Below are 19280 nucleotides of genomic sequence, written 5' to 3' on the forward strand. Positions count from 1 at the left end.
CCAACACTTTAGGAGCTGAAGTGGGAGGACTGTTTGAGGCCAGGAGTTTGAGACCAGCCTGGGCAACACAGCGCGACCTCTTCTCTATAAAAAAATCAGCTGGGTGTGCTGGCACCCACCTGTAGTCACAGTTACTCAGGAGGCTGAGACGTGAGGATCGCTTGAGCCCAGGAGTTAGAGAGGCTGTAGTGTGCTATGATCACACCATTCCACTCCAGCCTGGGTGACAGAGAGAGATCCTATCCCAAAAAGAAATTTTTTTTAACAAGAAGCATTTTTAGATTTTTGGGGAGTTCCTTTCAAAATTCAAAATTTTAAGTAATAATACACTTATCGAGCTTCTGTATTTATCAACCTCGATTTCTTTTGCAGTGGCTTTCCATTATAAAAGAGGAAGGTTTAGCTGATTAAGGCTACTTGTCTTCTTCCTCCTACTTTGCTGTGCTTATATTATTATACTTAGTTTTCCTATAGGTTAACTAGATTTAAGCAATATGCTTGAACTTGAATTTCTTGTTCTGTAAACTTAGACTGTATTAACTGCCACACCACGATGTGAATGAGGGTCTTAGCCCCCCTACCCTCTTTCCCCCCTGCCTCTGTATCCTGTCTTCTTCCAGTTAGACACGTATTTATTTTTTTACTGATAGACTTTTTTTTCATTTTTAACAGCTGGTATTTTTAACATGCTACATATTTCACCCATTGTCAGTAAATCTGTAGAGTTGTGTAACCATCACTGCAATATAGTTTTAGAATATTTCCATCAGTTCAGTATACTTTTATTTCTCTATTGCCAAAGTAAATATCATTTAATCCAGTCTTCTAACCATATTTGAGTTTTCTGGGTTTCCTCTATAAATTGATTGAATACGTAACACCAGAGTCCTATTAATACATTGTCTTGAAACATGTCCAGGGTAAAACTAAAGGCACAGAATTAATCAGAAAGCATTCCATTGAAAGTACCAATCAATAGAGTGAAATTAGACTTCAACAGCTGCAGCCTGTTACCGCCTAAGGATAGGTTGTATGAGGACTCACGAGGACCTGTTGTTGAGGTTAGGACGAAATGTTTGTCTAAATTCCCTTGAGAACACCACGCTGTCCTGGGATAGAAAGCCAGGCTCTGCTCATTGCGAACTCCCCGCCTTCCCTCCCACCTCCCGCCCTTCTGATCCCATTAATTGCTCTTTTTGGCAGGGTCGAGTGGTGTCAAAGCAGACGTCTGCTCGGTGTGGCCGTATTTTTGTGAGCGGAGCTGCTTTTGTGAGCGCTGCCTCCCTGCAGCATCTCTGCACTCACGCGTGGAGTCGCCGAGAAGCTGCCCGGCGGCTCCAGCAGCCTCCACGCCTAGAGAGAGGGCTGCGCGTCCGGGATCGCAGCGCCTTAGCGTCTCCTTCCCGCCTCCCTCCGCCCTCCCGCCAGCGAGCGCGTGGCGCCCCGGAGGTGCAGGGTTGACCAGGGTGCACCCCTCTACTCCTAAGCCAACCTAGGCACGGGCCTTCCAGTTTCTGCCGCAGCATTTCCAGCCCCTCGAGCCCCTGCAGCTCCGGAGGGTAGCTCAGCAGCCAGCCCAGCGCACTCTCTTCCGGGGCCAGCGCGCACTCCCTCGGCTCTGCTTGCCGTCCCTCGGTGTCCTTCTGCCCCTGGCAGACGCTCTCACACCACCCTCCCTTCATTTCCCCTGCCGGGCGGGGCTCGCTATTCAGCTCCCTGTGCTCAGGCTGACCCCTCAGCCTGCTGTACCCGCAGGCTCTGCGGAATGAGCCCGGGCCCCAGCCCTTGCCCTCCCGCCCGCCACCACGTCCCTCCTCCCGCCTGGAGTTTCCAGGGCCCTGCCGCGGGCCCCTGCATCTCCCGCCAGGCCGTCTCTCTCTGCCTCCGTCTCCTGCAGCCCAGCTCCGCCTCATTCTCCATTCCTCGCCCAGAAACCTGTACATTCTGTCCGCGGTCGCCGCCTGCGGTTCCTCCACGTCACGCAGGCAGACGCCAGGCTCCGCCAGCTCACAGAACTGCTCTTGCCGAACCCCGAAGGCCTCCACCTGGTTGACCCTGGCAGCCAGCCCGGCCCTCCTTGGCAGTCAGCCCGGCCCTCCTCGGTCCTGACTTTGGGGCCGCTGCCTCCCGCCAGCTCTGTCTTGGCCTGGTTTCAGGGCCCGCACCGCCTTTGCCGGTACAGCCTCATGGCCCGACCCCTGGCCTCCAGACCCCAGGATCTCCCCCTACACACCGGCCCCTGCCCAGGCCACCCGTGTCAGCTCGGGGCACCTCTATCTTGTCTGCACTTGTTCAGACCTCCAGTGACCTCTGAGTCTTCTCTCCCCCAGTTTTCACATCCCACCCTCCAGCGTCCTCCTTTCTCAAGATGGATCTAGATTCCAACTCCCTCGTATCCCCCACGGTGCTACCTGCCAGTTCTCTCTGCCTCTAGGGTGTCCTTGCTTCCCCTCCTGGGCCTGGCTGGGATCCTTGTAATGCTGTTGCACCCACATCACAGCCCAACTCTGCCTCTTCCCTTCTGCTACCCACATTCCTTCACAGGATGATTCCCATGAGGGTGCCTCAAAGATCTTGGTGTGCAAATCTCCTCAAAAACTCTGTTCTAGGGAACCTCAATTATAATGAGGCTTCTGACACTTCATTTATGTTGTCGTTGTTGTTGAGACAGATCTCGCTCTGTCGCCCAGGCTGGAGTGCAGGGGCACAACCTCAGCTCACTGCAACCTCCACCTCCCGGGTTCAAGCGATTCTCCTGCCTCAAGCCTTCTGAGTAGCTGGGATTAGAGGCACGCACCACACCTGGATAATTTTTGTACTTTTAGTAGAGACAAGGTTTCACCATGTTGGTCAGGCTGGTCTCGAACTCCTGACTTTGTGATCCGCCCACCTGAGCCTCCCAAAGCGCTGGGATTACAGGTGTGACCCACCACTCCCAGCGACACTTCACTTTTTAAAAGAATGTTGCAAAAATATCAAATGTCACAACCATTATCAGATTTTAATGTACTGGTCTCAAGATTTCCTCTTAGACATTGGTATTTAACTGATACTGAAAAAAGCATATTATATTTTGCTCAATGGTGTTCAATAAATTCATATGACACCAAAATAGCAATCTAGTAGAAACAAAAATTATAAAATTAATTATTTTGAAGCATAATTGTCTGTTTTTGAAAGGTACTTACTTGAAATGTATAACCATTGAATTCACTTGTGCGTTGAACAGCCTTGGTTAAGAGGAGTCCTGCCTTCCAACACACAGGGAGTTGCTCTTGTCAAAATCCATCTCAAGAAAAAAAAAATTGTCAGCCAAAAGATGGGAGCAAGACATGCTACTTCTCTGCTGACCTTGGAAACCAGGCACTCTGGACACATCTGAGTCGTTGTGGGCAGGGATTGAGGTGGAGGATGAAGGTAGAAACATCCCCTTTCTGTCCACACCTGACACTGCCCTCCAGGTGGGCTTGTTGCTTACGTGTAACTTCATTTTAGATTCTATTTCAGTGTCATGTCTCCGATGATCCAAAGACAAGGTAGGGGATGGGTCAAAGCAGAGAGTGATTTGGCAAAGAAGATGCATTTTTGGTTTCTTTTCTTTCTTTCCTCAGTCCCCACATCCGTCCTACCCATGCCACACTGGGTGTCCTGAGGAAACCTGGGCCTAGGGTGAGGCCCCTCCCATTCTCAAAGCCACCTGGAAAGCAAACAGTGGGCACCACCAGTCTCAGAGGGGCTTTTCCTCCAGATGGAGACTGTTCTAATCAAGTAGAGGGATGCAGGCTGACAATAATGTTTCCCATGTCGTTCCTTGAAAAATGTGGCGTGGATTTTTGCATTTTTTTTAACCTTGAATCCTTGAAGAAAGTTACCAGCAAGTCAGTGAGCACCCATGATCCACTCACAAAATGCAAAGGGAAGCCATGTGGCAGGAAGTAAATGGCCTGTCAATCATGGAGACAGAGCTACAGTGGGATAGAAGAGGGTCCCTGATATCAGCAAATGCAAATACGCAGAACTTCTGACTCAAAAAAAATAAAGATCATTGCCAGTATTAAAAAAAAAAAAAAAAAAAAAGAAGTTCAGTACTTGACCCCCTACAGGAGGCACACGTGAAATAAAAATACTCAAGCAGGCTGGGCGCAGTAGCTCACTCCTATAATCCTAGCACTTTGGAAGGCTGAGGTGGGCAGATTGTCTGAGCTCAGGAGTTCGAGACCAGCCTGGGCAACGTGGAGAAACTCCGTCTCTACTAAGAATATTAAAAATTAGCTGGGTGTGGTGGTGCGCACATGTAATGTCAGCTATTAGGGAGGCTGAGGCATGAGAACCGCTTGAACCCGGGAGGCGGAGGTTGCAGTGAGCTGAGATCATGCCACTGCACTCTAGCCTGGGTGACAGAGCAAGACTGTCTCAAAAACAAAACAAAACAAAACAAAACACCGCAAGCATATTAGAAAGTAAGATCGCTCTGCTGGTGCAGACTGAAAGCAACAAGTGTGTTTCTTATAAAAGTCACTGAGAGACAACGTCCACATGGGATGATGTGAAGATTAACTACATGCAATGATACTAAATTTGTGACCTCAAAAGCATGACTAGACAGAAGAATAATGATAATACCTCTATTTCTACCTAGATGATAGGAGATCAAGAACTGGTATTAAAATTATTCCTCAGAATAACACAATAAAGGTAGATTTGATTGGCAGGTGGGAGATATCAAGAGGGACACTGTAGTGGGGATCCCAGATGTGTGAAAACTCCAGAGAGCAGACCCAGCACCACTCTCGCTGCACCTGCCCCCAGAACATAAACTCCACTTGGAATAGGCACTGACTCTGCTGAGGGTTGGAATGAAAATGTCTTTAATTGTGCCTGACCTGCTTCATATAAATAAACTTGTTAATGGGCGAGTAGAAGGCCAGGATTTCTGTGCTGGGTTTTTCTGTTTCTTTCCCTGCCCCCCTCCCTCTGTCGTCTCCATCCTACTTTAGCCCTGCCTGAATACACACATTCCTTTCTAGGATTTATTTGTAAACTGCTAATATTAGGCCACCCGCAATAAACCAATGCTGAAACAAAAGCAGCATATATAAAAAACAAATTAATAAATTGTTTGACATGCCCTAACTTCCAAACCATGAAAAATAAAGATGCAGCTAAATAACATCAATGCTGCCGGCACTGAGCAAGGAAAGGCATCCACGCAAGCTAAATACAAGGCCATCCTCATAAAGTGAAGTTTGAACTACCCTGAAATATCATCTCTAACTATATAGACACTGGATTTAGGAATATCCAGGTAGGATCAAGGGGTGTAAATCATGTGTAGGAGAAACAATGGTTAGGCCTAAAATAAGATTGTCGCTCAGAAGCTGAAATCACAACACACATGTTGCGTCTTGTCAGAATGATCGACACCAATGAAAGGGAAATGGTCTGGGAGTACTTTAAACAATGGGGCCTACAAGTTGCAGTACGGATTTTTCAGTGTTTCAGCCAAGTGCACAGTGAAGCTGTTCTGGCCAACTTGAGGTCCACGTATGGGAGTGACGGACACATCAGTCACAATAGGACACAGCTCTTGGCTTCCAATTCATAGATGCTTCCTGAGGCCGCCATCTGGGAAGATGCCTTTAATGTGTCTCATGCACCCCTCTCCTCCACCCCAGCACAACCTCCTAGGAATAACGAACTTCCCATATTGAGGGCAGAGAATGTGCAACACAGCAGAACTGTGCTTCTGGTGCTCTATTCACTCCGAATTTAAAAAATTAGGGCCAGGCATGGTGGCTCATGCCTGTAATCCCAGTAGTTTGGAAGGCCAACATAGGTGGATCACCTGAGGTCAGGAGTTCAAGACCAACCTGACCAACATGGTGAACCCCCATCTCAACTAAAAACAAAAAATTATCCAGACGTGGTGGCGTGTGCCTGTAGTCCCAGCTACTCAGGAGGCTGACAGGAAAATCGCTTGAACTCAGGAGGTGGAGGTTGCAGTGAGCTGAGATCGTGCCACTGTGTTCCAGCCTGGGTGACAGAGCGAGACTCCATCGCAAAAAAAAAAAAAAAAAAAAAAATTCGTGTTTGGGGTCTCTTGAGAGTTCGGTTGAGTTTATAGCTATGGGTCTATGGAAAATAACCATGGACACTAGGCAGTAGAGACCTTGCTAAGGTGGCAATGTCTGGGAGAAAGCTCCCTGGCCTGCAGGCATCTTCCCTGACTTCACAGTGAGGTCAAAGCTTCAACACTGATGCTTGTTCAAAATGGACTGGGGAGTCTGGGATCAGCCCACCAGCAACACACCAAAGGCCTTCTCTGCATGTTGTTTTCCACTGGAAAACATTTTCTCCAAAGAGAAAATTCCTTGGGCGTTTTTGTCTCATCTTTATATAAAACTTTTTCTCAATCAAACAACAGACATTTGATGAAAGTCTCAGTACTTCCTTTTTTTTTTTTTTTTTTTCGAGACAGAGTCTTGCTCTGTTGTCCAGGCTGGAGTGCAGTGGCATGATCTTGGCTCACTGCAACCTCTGCCTCCCGGGTTCAAGCAATTCTCCTGCCTCAGCCTCCCGAGTAACTGGGATACAGGCATGCGCCACCATGCCCGACTAATTTTTTAGTAGACACAGGGTTTCACCATGGTGACTAGGCTAGTCTCGAACTCCTGACCTCGTGATCCATTCGCCTCAGCCTCCCAAAGTGCTGGGATTACAGGCGTGAGCCAACGTGCTTGGCAGAAAGTCTCAGTACTTTCAATAAGAAAAAAATGTAGTTTAATTTTGGCCACAGAATTTCTTTTTTGACCCAAAGTTACACAAGATGAAAGTTCTGCCAGACATTTTGGGTTGGGCCAGCCTATCTAAAAGTTGGCATCTCACTGGGGATTTTGATCCCTGTTCTTGAGCATCTTGACGTGTGACCATGCTGTACAACTCTCGTGATATGGAAGCTGCTTCTTGTGAGAAGAGGACTCTTAGCTTAGATCTCACAGTGGTGATTTTCCAGCTGATGGGAAGATATGCAGCAGGTCAGTCTTGATATAGGTGTGGTGAGAGCAACAGGCTGGGGAAGGACTTGATGTCCACAGATGAGCAAGCTGGGACAGTCACACATCTGCAAGGAAGGGGCAGGTTCGTGGGCCCAGGATGAAAATCTTTCAGAGGGAAGGGTTAGCCTTGGTGCAGTGGTTAACAGCTCCAAAGCTATCATAGCTGACAGCTTACTTCATGACCCTGAATCTAGACTTCTGCCTCTCCTCAGCAGGAATGGGAGAATGGGAGAGATTATGCTGCACCAGCTGCCTGTCTCCTGGGGGTCAAATTTGAAGACAAACATCTCCTTCAGAATTACAAACCAAAAAGGAAACATTTATTATAACAAGAAGACTCCCATTCCGTTTGATAAAGTTGTCATATATTTTATTAAAAATTATCAAAATTATAGTTTAATTCATTTCAAGGTGCTAGTAGCAATATCACAAGATTCTTGGCATGAATGAACACATGTAATGAGCGCAGTCATCTCAGCTCTATCAAGATAAGCTGTGGTGTCAGTCATGACACAGGAGCAAAGAGCTTGCTCAAATAATGATCAGAGTTCCTGCCACTTCCCAGCTCTCTATTTGTCTACAAAGCTTTTTTCATTAAATTTTTAACATTTTGTACAAAACAGTTATTCCAGGCACTTTTCTTTCAGAGTGATTTCATTACCCATTTCCTTCTTTTAAAATATGCCAAACTGGGGGCCAGGTGTGGTGGCTCATGTCTGTAATCTCAGCACTTTGGGAGGCCGAGACAGGCCAATCACTTGAGCTCAGGTGTTCGAGACCAGCCTGGGCAACATGGCGAAGCTCCATCTTCACTAAAAATACAAAAAATTAGCCTAGAATGGTGATTTGTGCCTGTTGTCCCAGCTACTCGGGAGGCTGAGGTGAGAGAATCAATCACCTGAGCTCGAGAGGTGGTTGCTGCAGTGAGCTGACATCACACCACTGCACTCCAGCCTGGGCAACCAGAGTGAGCAAAAAATTTTTATATTTTTAAATGTATTTTATATAAATATATAAAATATATTATATATAATATATTTTAATATATTTTATATAAATATATATTAAATATATATTTAATATATTTATATATTTATATATAATATATATTTAATATATTTATATATTTATATATAATATATATTTAATATATTTATATATTTATATATAATATATATTTATATGTTATATACATATATATTTTTTCAAGCAATTCTTGAATTCAAGCAACACACAAAAAAATTAGTTCGGTGTGGTGGTAGGCGCCCGTAATCTCAGCTACTCGGGAGGCTAAGGCAGAGAATTGCTTGAATATATATATAATATATATATATATATATATACCAAACTGAGAAACTACAGCTCTCTCATTCCTTAAGGTGTAATGCTGAGTGTTTTATTAGAAAATTTGATTACGTTAGGGGAAAAATAATCCCACTAGACAAGGCTCTGACCAAACTGCATTCAAGGTGCTACCTTCAGCTCCAGATGCTGGGTCTTCAGTGGGGGCTACATCAGGCGCACCCTTGGTAGAGAGCTGCCCTCAAGCACAGGAACCTGGAGCCAGGATGTCTCAATGTGGTCAAAAAGACCAAGGCTATTAAGGCTAGAGAATAAAAGACTTCAATATTTGCTTTTCATTATTCAAGAATGCGTCACAGAGAATTAAGTGTCTTCAACTTCACTCTTGGCCTCAGGGATGAGACTAAAAAGTAGAAATAGGAGAAGGGAACTAATATTTCTCATGCATCTTCAGTGCACCTGGAAATGCTCTCAGGCAATCCTCCCATAAATGGCCCCATTTTACAGAAGAAGAAGTTGAGGCACAAGAGGATTAAGAATTCACATTCTCGGCCGGGCACGGTGGCTCACGCCTGTAATCCCAGCACTTTGGGAGGCTGAGGTGGGTGGACCGCAACGTCAGGAGTTCAAGACCAGCCTGGCCAAGATGGTGAAACCCCACGTCTACTAAAAATACAAAAAAAAAAAAATTAGCTCTGTGTGGTCGTGGGCACCTGCAATCTCAGCTACTCGGGAGGCTGAGGCAGAGAATTGCTTGAACCTGGGAGGTGGAGGTTGCAGTGAGCCGAGATCACACCACTGTACTCCAGCCTTGGTGACAGAGCAAGACTCCTTCTCAAAAAAAAGAAAATTCACATTTTTTGCCTGTGAATTAGTTACACAGTCACCTAATGGCAAGATGTATCCTCGAGGAAGAGGAAATAGATACCCCCAACCCACAGGGAAGTCAGGGCGGGGTCTTACACCTGGAGGAGTCCTGGTCAGATGCTCCCTTTGGAGTTGAGTGAAGGGCAGGTAGATAGAAAGCAAAGAAGACAAACAGCCAGGAGACCAGCCGTGCACAGGCCATGTGCAGGCTGGAGCTGACAGAGACCTGGGCCAGGCCAGAGGCAATCAGACGGCAGAGAAACGGGGCTCCAGAGGGGCCCAGGAGGCGAGTCTGTACAGAGGCTGCCTCATGGGTCAGAGTGTGAGATGGTGCCCAGGTCACATGTCTGCTGTGCAACAGACAAACACAGCTGTAGAGGGGCTGCAGCAGAGAACAGTTTCATCATCACTAGTGCTCAGTGAGGAAAAGGGGGGTAGTTCTCAAGCCTCAAATTCATTTCATTGAGGGGTTCTGGGCAAAGGTTTTTAAGGGGATTTGTGGAGGTGAGGGGCTGGGAAATTTGGATGGTCAATTGGTCGGGGTGAGGGGATGAAATCATCAGGATGTGGAAACTGCATTCCTTCCTGAGCCAGCTTCCTCCTGGGCCCTCCACACCAGCTGGTGTCTGTCGCTGAGCAGAACCTGAAGCAGCTCGAACAGAAAGCTAATGGCCTCACAGCGTCTCAGACTTTATCCACAAAACGGCAACCCAGAAGCGGGCCAAAGGGGAAGCCGACCTAAAGATGGCTGTTTCAAGCCTAGCTGGATTTTATGTTCTTTTTTCTTAACTGATTTTACAAAATTGCGGAGGGGTGGGGGGGGTGGGGGGAGTGCGGGAGGCAGTTTCAATATGAGGAATACAGAAGAGAAAAAGATCTCCTGATCATCAGGAAGTTCATGTAAGATAGCCCATCCCAGACTACTGATCAGAAATCAAACAGGAGCTAGCCACAAACAGAGATCATTGGAACTGAAGAAAATAGATTTTTAATCAAAATTTCTATTTTTCAATTTGTCTGGCTTTGTTGAGAGGAAATGTCCTCAGCACTGGGGCCCTGTCTCTAAGTCATCTAGCTGTGTGGGCATCTGCTTACTGTTAGTGACAGCACTAAAACGATTAGTAATAATTTATTGGTCATAATCATCGACAGTTTACAGCAGAAGGCAGCAAACTACAGTCCACCACCTCTTTTATGCAGCCTATAAGCTAGAAAGTTTTTTTTTTACATTTTTTAATGCCTGGGGGGCGGGACGGTGGGGAGAACAAGAATATTTAGTGACATGTGAAAAGTATGTGAAGTTCAAGTTTTAGTGACTGTAATAAATGTCCAAAATAAAGTTTTATTGGAACACAGCCATGGTCATTCATTCAGGACTGGTCTAGGGCTGTTTTCCCACTGTAATAACAAGGTTGAGTAGTTGTGATAGAGGTTTGCAAAGCTTAAAATATTTATTATCTGGCCTTTCATGGAAAAAATTTGCTGACCTGTGATTGAGAGAATAAAGTATGTGTGTGTGTTTAAGTCATTCCTTGCTTACTATTTGATATGGCTGACTACAAAAACATGCTTAAATTTATCAAAGACATTTAGAAAAGAGAGAGAGAAATCACAACCACACAAAGTGGCTTTTCCAGAGAAGGTATTTGTCAAATAAATGACAACATGAGCAAATTCCCAAAACTGATTAGAATTTCATACCCTTCAAAGAAAAGAGAATTTTAGATATGCTTTGAGATTTAGAAAACAGGCTCATATTTATAATATGTTTAACACAGAAAAACTGGACAGAAGAATCAAAATGGTAAGTAAAATGGAAAGGTTTCCATTCATATCATATTAACGGAGTTGTGATTGTCCACTTAGCTGATAGCTAAACAACGTTTGCGTGGGGCGAGGTGAGGTTCACATGACAACCTCTTGTAGCAAATGTGAAAATTACAATGGGCATCCTCATAATCTGGAAACCTAACAGTCTCCATGGCTGGTAAGCCCTTTGTGCCTGATATACCCTGGGCACTCTTCTAAGCACCTGGCAGGCATTATCTCAGGAAGATTCAATTTTGAATTAGTGACTCATTTTTAGATCACGCTACTAATTTATTTCTTGGATTTTTTTTTTTTTTTTTTTTTTTTTTGAGACGGAGTCTCTCTCTGTCACCCAGGCAGGAGTGCAGTGGCGCGATCTCAGCTCACTGCAAGCTCCACCTCCCGGGTTCACTCTATTCTCCTGTCTCAGCCTCCCCAGCTGGGACTACAGGTGCACGCCGCCATGCCCGGCTAATTTTTTTGTACTTTTAGTAGAGACGGGGTTTCACCGTGTTAGTCAGGATGGTCTCGATCTCCTGACCTTGTGATCCGCCCACCTCGGCCTCCCAAAGTGCTGGGATTACAGGCATGAGCCACTGTGACTAGCCTATTTCTTGGATTGTTTTAAAGGGTTTGGGTTTGTTTGTTTGTTTGTTTTTTAGACAGTCTCGCTCTTTTTTGCCCAGGCTGGAGTGCAATGGCGTGATACTGGCTCAGTGCAACCTCAGCCTCCCGGGTTCAAGCGATTCTGCCGCCTCAGCCTCCCTAGTAGCTGGGACTACAGGCGCCTGCCACCACGCCTGGATATTTTTTGTATTTTTAGTAGAGATGGGGTTTCACCATGTTGGCCAGGCTGTTCTCAAACTCCTGACCTCAAGTGATCCGCCTGCCTCAGCCTCCCACAGTGCTGGGATTACAGGCATGAGCCACCATGCCCAGCCAAGGGTTTGAGTTTTTTTAAAAAAATTTAAACAAACAGAGGAATCGATGTGGAATGGTACCAATGTAAAATACATAGAGCCTGTCAAAGTCAAAATATAAATATAGACCCAAATATCTAAATTTAATGTTTCATTTGGGAAGAGAGAATCACAATTTGGGGCATACACACAGAACAGGTGGTCTCTGGTATGCTCCGCAATGTTACGTATTGTTCTTTGAGAAAGTTCATTGACACTGGGAAGCTCCTGGAGAGCTGGCAAGCTCTGATTGTTGAGCAACGGCAATGGGAAAAATTAGTCCTAGAGTTGCAGCAAGTTATCTCAGAAGCTAGAGATAAAACTGGTTTCAGATTTCAACAAGCAGTTCCAGCAGCGAGACTCGCAAAGGATGACACCCTGGGAGCAATGTTTTGGTCCCTGAGCGCTTTTCCCACCACCCTCTCCCACACCCCCCTGCCCTCCAACCACTGGCTTCTCGCTTCTTATCTCTGCTTTAGTTTGGTAGGACAAGAATGACGCAGTTGGGATGATCAACCCTCACAGGCCTAAGGACAATGTTGACATAACAGCCAGAGCATTCCTCCTGGTCTATGGGAGGCCCTGAACACCATTTTGATGGGGATAGATTGGTTTTAAATGCGGACAAGGAGGCAATAAAAACACTGGATTTTCACGATGGGCTTCTGAAGTCTCAATGCTGCTCCCTGACTCGGCACCCCACAGCAGATGAGGGCTGCTGGCAGGCAGGCAAAGCGGTTTAGGATTCCTGGTTTCTCCAGTGACTTACCTTTAATGCTTTTTACTAAAGTAGAAGCTTGATGCTTCTCAAGGAGCCTGTGACCCCAGTCCTCTCCCTGCACAGTCATCTTTTCTTACCCGTATTTTCTGTCACTACGCAGTGCGTCCCCTCCTTCGTGCAGACTCCCACAGTGGGAGGGGACCTGCTGCTGGCAGAGAAAGGCTATGAAATAGGTAACCTCAAGCCACCGACTCCAACAGATAAAAGGAACCAGGTAATATCTGTGTTCCAGGTAGAAATAGAAAACTGGCTGAGTTCTATCACTGACAAAACTTAGTGCGAAGGAGGGATCTGGAAAGCGGGAGGGTGAAGGGATCCCCGGCTTGGAGGGTGGGGAGGGGCTGTGCTTCGGCCTCCCCCTCCTACTCCCCTCCCCAACAAAGGAGCCCTTTGTGATGTGAAGGCCCAGCTCTGTGATGCAGGCCTGGGCCCCAGTCCCTAGTCTCCACGAGGATGCCCAGAGCTCAGTTGCTAGAAAGCAATGCGCCTATTCACATGGAGAATCTTCCCTTTCCTCTAAAATTACTTAGTGCCTCATCACTAAACACCCCCAGCTCCACACCATGGGTGTTGGATATCTTCCTCACCTTGGTGTTTGCCCTGGGGTTCTTCTTCCTATTACTCCCCTACTTCTCTTACCTCCGTTGTGACAACCCACCCTCACCATCGCCTAGGAAGAGAAAGGTAAGGAGCTCTCAGTCCAGACCCACAGAGCTTGATTCTCTTCTTTCTTTTTATTATTAGTTCCACCTTTCCAAATCCAGTGGAGACTTCTGCGATGGGAAGTCTCAGGAGAGACCAGAACAGCATGCTTCCAGGGAGAGGCAGGGCAGCCAGGGGTTGGTAGGGGTAGATCGTGTACTGGGATTTCCATCCCAAGCTCTCAGTCCATCTGTGGGGGAGCGCAGGAGGCATGAAGGCAAAATCAAACCTGTGGGCTCAGCGGCCAGGACCGGTCATGAGACGGGGGAGGTCTCTGGTCATGAGACGGGAGGTCTCTGTCCGAGGCCAGGCCCTGAGCTCTGGCTCATCAGTCCCTTCCTGGGGCAGGTGGCTCGGGACCCACCCTCTTCTGTGTCGGGTGATATGGGGCCTGTGCTGGGACCCCGAGGGCCTCCCACCGGGGCCTGGCATCTCCTCTGGTCTCCTGGCAAGCAGAATGCTACCTGACAGCTCAGTGGTGCCTGCGGGCCTGAGCCTGGGTGTTCCTGGAGCAGAGGAACAGGGACTGATGGCGTCCATGGTGGACCTCATATTGAAAACCCCTGTGTGTGTGCGTGTGTGTTTGTGTTATTTTTATTTATTTTATTTTTTGTGCAGGCTGCAGTGAAATGGAACGATACCGGCTCAGTGCCACCTTTGCTTCCAGAGTTCAAGCTATTCTCCTGTCTTAGCGTCCTGAGTAGCTGGGGATTACAGGCGCCCGCCACCACGCCTGGCTAATTTTTGTATTTTTAGTAGAGATGGGGTTTCACCATGGCCAGGCTGGTCTCAAACTCTTGACCTCAGGTGATCCACCTGCCTCGGCCTCCCAAAGTGCTTGGATTATAGGCGTGAGCCACCGCACCCGACCCCCTCTTCCTGTTTTTCTAAGAAAAGCAGTTTATCATCCATTTAAACATGAGTGGGAGGAAGCACACAGAGCTCCCTGAGCAAGACAGACAGAGCCATGCGGTTCATGAGTGCAGCGTGCTGCGGCTGGGCTGGGGGCAGAGAGGGAGAGCTGGTCCTAGCTCCTCGCCATTTCTTGTCTCCCAGCGTCATCTTGTCTCCCAGCGTCATCTTGTCTCCCAGTGTCCAGTAGGGCGGAGGGGGAGGCCCAGAGGCAGGATGAAAAACCACAGTCTGAGAGGTAAGACTCTGCCAGGGCACACTAGAGTTAATTTGATCTCATCTGTCCGGGAGGGAACTGACTCTGAAGAAGTCAGTTGAAGAAACCTGAGGTAGGGGCTCCTAGGAAGGAAATCAGAACCCTGGGTCCTTCTCAGATTCCGTGCCGGAATGAAGCCATGGTGGGCCAGGGACTGAGCGTTACCCAGCAGGGGGCAGTGTGTGTGTCCTGGGGAGACCAATGCCTGCCTGGATGCGGAGGGGGGTGAGGGGCCTCCCCCTCCCTGGGAACAGCTGTTCAACTCTGCTAAGGCTGATTCCTCTTTGAGACCACCCCAGTCCTTTCTCCCCACAGGGCAGTTGTGAGGACCGTGGGGGTGGAGGGTCTGTGTGTGGAAGCCCTTTGTGAATGACAAAGCCCTGTCCTCTATGCCTTGCTATTACCGTCGGGGCCATGTGGCTTTGGACACAGATGGGTGGGTTCCAGGGTCTAATTCCCCATGGTCTTCCCTAAAGAAACATACACTCAGCCTCCTGTGAGATCCCAAGCCCCTCTCTCACTGCCCTAACCCGGTCTCCTGATTTCCAGCTTGTAGAGAGTGCCCGAGAGGTCTGGAAGAGACTTGGGACCTGCTTTCACAACTGCAGAGGTGAGGCACTTCCCCTTCCCTGCATCCTTCCTACCAGGGCTGGGACGTGACCCCAGGGCCACAGGCAGCCTGGAGCTGACCTGGGATGGGGAGACCAGGGGGACAGAGGATGGGAGTAAAGCCCTGGGGCGAGGGGTAGCAGGAGAATTGGGTGGTCAGGGTGTGGCATGGTGGAGGGGCTGTGGCCCAAGCGCCCACTCTGCCCTCCGAACCCATCTGCTCCTGGCTGCAGCTTGTGCCTCCTGTCTCCTGCAGCCTCCTGGGGCCACACCTTGCAAAAGGTGACTTTGGTCAGCTCTCTGGTCCAGACCCCCCAGGTGAGGTGGGCAAAAGAACACCTGATGGAGCCTCCCGGTCCTCTCATGAGCCTATGGAAGACGCTGCTCCCATTGTCTCCCCGTTAGCTTCCCCGGATCCTCGAACCAAGCATCCTCAGGATCTGGCCTCCACCCCACTACCAGCCCCAATGACCACCTCAGTCTCCTCCCTAAGTGCCTCCCAGCCACCAGAACCTTCCCTTCTCCTAGAACGCCCCTCACCCGAGCCACCTGTACTTTTCCCTCACCCACCACACACCCCTGATCCTTTGGCCTGCTCTCCACCTCCTCCGAAAGGCTTCCCTGCTCCTCCCCTGCAGGACTCCACTCTGATAACTCCATCTAACTGTGACTCAGTGGCATTTCCACTGGACACCGTCCCTCAAAGCTTGTCTCCACGTGAGGATTTGGTGGCTTCTGTTCCAGCCGTCTCAGGCCTTGGCGGCTCAAACAGTCAAGTTTCTGCCTTCTCCGGGTCGCAGGAGACTACCAGAACCTGGTGTGACTTCAACTCGTCAGTCCAGCAAGATCATCTTTCCCGCCAAAGGGACACTACAATGTCCCCACTGCTTTTCCAGGCCCAGCCCCTGTCCCATCTGGGGCCTGAGTCCCAACCCTTTATTTCATCCACACCCCAATTCCGGCCCACACCTATGGCTCAGGCCGAGGCTCAGGCCCATCTTCAATCCTCTTTCCCAGTCCTATCTCCTGCTTTTCCATCCCCGATGAAGAACACTGGAGTAGCTTGCCCTGCGTCGCAGAATAAAGTGCAAGCTCTCTCCCTACCCGAAACTCAGCACCCTGAAAGGCCTTTGTTGAGGAAACAACTAGAAGGTGGGTTGGCTTTACCCTCTAGGGTCCAAAAATCTCAGGACATCTTTAGTGTCCCCACTCCTAACCTTCCCCAGGAAAGACTGACATCCATTCTGCCTGAGAACTTTCCAGTCAGTCCTGAACTCTGGAGACAACTGGAGCAACACATGGGGCAACGTGGAAGGATCCAAGAGTCTCTGGATCTGATGCAGCTTCAGGATGAATTGCCGGGGACAAGTCAGGCCAAGGGCAAACCCAGGCCCTGGCAGTCCTCCACGTCCACAGGTGAAAGCAGCAAGGAGGCAGAGACGGTGAAGTTCCAGCTAGAGAGGGACCCATGCCCACATCTGGGGCAAATTCTGGGTGCGACCCCACAAAATCTATCCAGGGGCAAGGAAAGCTTCCCAGGAAAGGTTCTGGGGGCGACCTCTGAGGAGTCGGAAAGGAACCTGAGGAAGCCCTTGAGGAGTGACTCAGGAAGTGATTTATTAAGACGCACAGAGAGGAATCATATAGAAAACATCCTGAAAGCCCACCTGGGCAGAAAGTTGGGCCAGACCAACGAGGGCTTGATCCCCGTGAGTGTGCGTCGATCCTGGCTTGCTGTCAACCAGGCTTTTCCCGTATCCAACACCCACGTGAAAACCAGCAATCTAGCAGCCCCGAAAAGTAGGAAAGCCTGTGTGAACACAGCCCAGGTGCTTTCCTTCCTTGAGCCGTGTACTCAGCAGGTGCTGGGAGCCCATATTGTGAGGTTTTGGGCCAAACACAGGTGGGGTCTACCCCTCAGGGTCCTCAAGCCCATTCAGTGCTTTCAACTGGAAAAGGTTTCATCCTTGTCCCTTATACAGCTTGCTGGTCCCTCCTCAGACACCTGCGAATCTGGGGCTGGCTCAAAAGTTGAGGTGGCCACGTTCCTTGGAGAGCCACCAATGGCAAGTCTGAGAAAGCAGGTGCTGACCAAACCATCTGTTCACATGCCAGAGAGGCTTCAGGCCTCCTCACCTGCATGTAAGCAGTTCCAGAGGGCCCCGCGAGGGATCCCATCTTGGAATGATCATGGGTCCTTGAAGGCTCCTACAGCTGGAAAGGAGGGCAGGTGGCCATCTAAGCCCCTCACATACAGCCTCACAGGCAGCACCCAGCAGAGCAGGAGCTTAGGAGCCCAATCTTCAAGGGCTGGAGAGACCAGGGAGGCAGTGCCACAACCCACAGTCCCCTTGGGAACCTATATGAGAGCAAACCTCCAAGCCACAAGTGAGGATGTGCATGGTTTCAAGGCTCCAGGCGCCAGCAAAAGCTCTCTACTCCCTAGAATGTCTGTCTCTCAAGACCCAAGAAAGCTGTGTCTCATGGAGGAAGCTGTTAGTGAATTTGAGCCTGGAATGGCCACGAAGTCAGAGACCCAGCCTCAAGTTTCTCCCTCTGTTGTGCTCCTTCCAGATGGGCAAGCATCTGTTGTGTCCCATGCTTCAGAGAATTTGGCTTCTCAAGTGCCCCAGGGCCATCTCCAGAGCATGCCTACTGGGAACATGCAGGCTTCCCAGGAGCTATGTGACCTCATGTCAGCCAGAAGGAGTAACGTGGGGCACAAGGAGCCCAGGAACCCAAACTGTCAAAGCTCATGCAAGAGCCAAAGTCCAATGTTTCCCCCTACTCACAAGAGGGAGAACTCTAGGAAGCCCAATTTAGAAAAACATGAAGAAATGTATCAAGGATTGAGGAATCCTCAACTTACCCCGGGCAGGAAAACAGAAGACACCCGTCAGAATGAAGGCGTCCAGCTACCGCCATCAAAGAAACAGCCTCCTTCAATAAGCCACTTTGGAGAAAACATCAAGCAATTTTTTCAGAGGATTTTTTCAAAGAAAGAAGGGAAGCCAGCACCAGTCACTGCTGAGAGCCAAAAAACAGTAAAAAACAGATCATGCGTGTACGGCAGCAGTGCTGAAGCTGAGAGGCTCACGACAGCAGTTGGACAGATACTGGAGGAAAAAATGTCACTTTGCCATGCGCGCCATGCCTCGAAGGTAAATCAGCAAAGACAGCAGTTTCAAGCCCCAGTCTGTGGGTTTCCCTGCAACCACAGACACCCGTTCTACTCAGAACACAGCAGAATGCTGAGCTATGCAGCCAGCAGTCAACAAGCCACTCTCAAGAACCAGAGTCGTCCCAACAGAGACAGACAAATCAGAGATCAGCAGCCCTTGAAAAGTGTCCGGTGCAACAATGAACAATGGGGCCTGCGACATCCCCAACTCTTGCTCCCCAAGAAAGCTGTATCCCAGTCAGTCCCCCTCAGCACCGGCCGAAGACACCCGGTGCCTCCAGCCACCATCACCACTGCCCAAGGCACTGTCTTTTTCAGGGAGGTATCTAATTTGGTCAGTCACAAATTCCTTTTTAGCCTTCCCTAGAGAAAAACAAGTCCCCAAGAAAAAATTCACTCTACGTAGAGAAAAAGTATTTTCTCTCATGTTAGTACACGCAGAACATTTAATATTCCACAATATATATGGTTTTTTATTCATAAGAGGGTCATGGCTTTTATTTGTGCTGTGCTTGGTGTGGGCTTGGTTTCTAGAAGCGACAGGACATGGAGGGAGGCTGACAGCGGTGCTGTAAGCCCACCTTCATCCTGAGTTCCTTCACTGAACCTTATGTTTCCGTAATACCATCTTTACACAAACAACAAAAAATTCTAAAAACAAGATGAGAAAAACCTATGAAGATCCCACTCTGAAATAAGGTTCAACCCATCTTTCCACTACTTACTGTCCACCTCAAACTTTATGCAACTATAGGGAGAAGGTTTGCAGAGATGTCACAGGGCTGAACATCTCCATGCAGGCTCCAGGAAGTGCCACAGCCGAATAACTTCATGTGTCACACAATAG

At 48.6% G+C, this 19280-nt stretch overlaps 1 protein-coding gene and 1 long non-coding RNA gene across 3 annotated transcripts in view; one reads left to right on the forward strand and one right to left on the reverse strand.

The window, feature by feature from the left end:
• Nucleotides 1-19280, reverse strand: part of LOC101152072 (uncharacterized) — a 36575-nt gene that overhangs the window by 8577 nt on the left and 8718 nt on the right. The window contains exon 1 of one of the 2 annotated variants that reach the window (XR_175476.5): nucleotides 120-2220. The exons of the other annotated variant lie outside the window; for it this stretch is intronic. This is a non-coding gene — a long non-coding RNA (uncharacterized lncRNA). Of the gene's footprint in view, nucleotides 1-119; nucleotides 2221-19280 lie in introns of those variants that run through there. 2 annotated transcript variants of the gene reach the window in all.
• Nucleotides 13239-18916, forward strand: LOC109025440 (putative spermatogenesis-associated protein 31C2). The gene is made up of 4 exons (XM_031014915.3): nucleotides 13239-13457; nucleotides 14532-14625; nucleotides 15193-15253; nucleotides 15509-18916. The coding sequence occupies exons 1-4, from the start codon at nucleotides 13269-13271 to the stop codon at nucleotides 18798-18800; spliced, it is 3636 nt and encodes a 1211-aa protein (XP_030870775.3). The 5' UTR covers nucleotides 13239-13268; the 3' UTR covers nucleotides 18801-18916.

Source organism: Gorilla gorilla, chromosome 13, assembly GCF_029281585.2.
Source record: "Gorilla gorilla gorilla isolate KB3781 chromosome 13, NHGRI_mGorGor1-v2.1_pri, whole genome shotgun sequence".
NCBI classification, from domain to species: domain Eukaryota; kingdom Metazoa; phylum Chordata; class Mammalia; order Primates; family Hominidae; genus Gorilla; species Gorilla gorilla.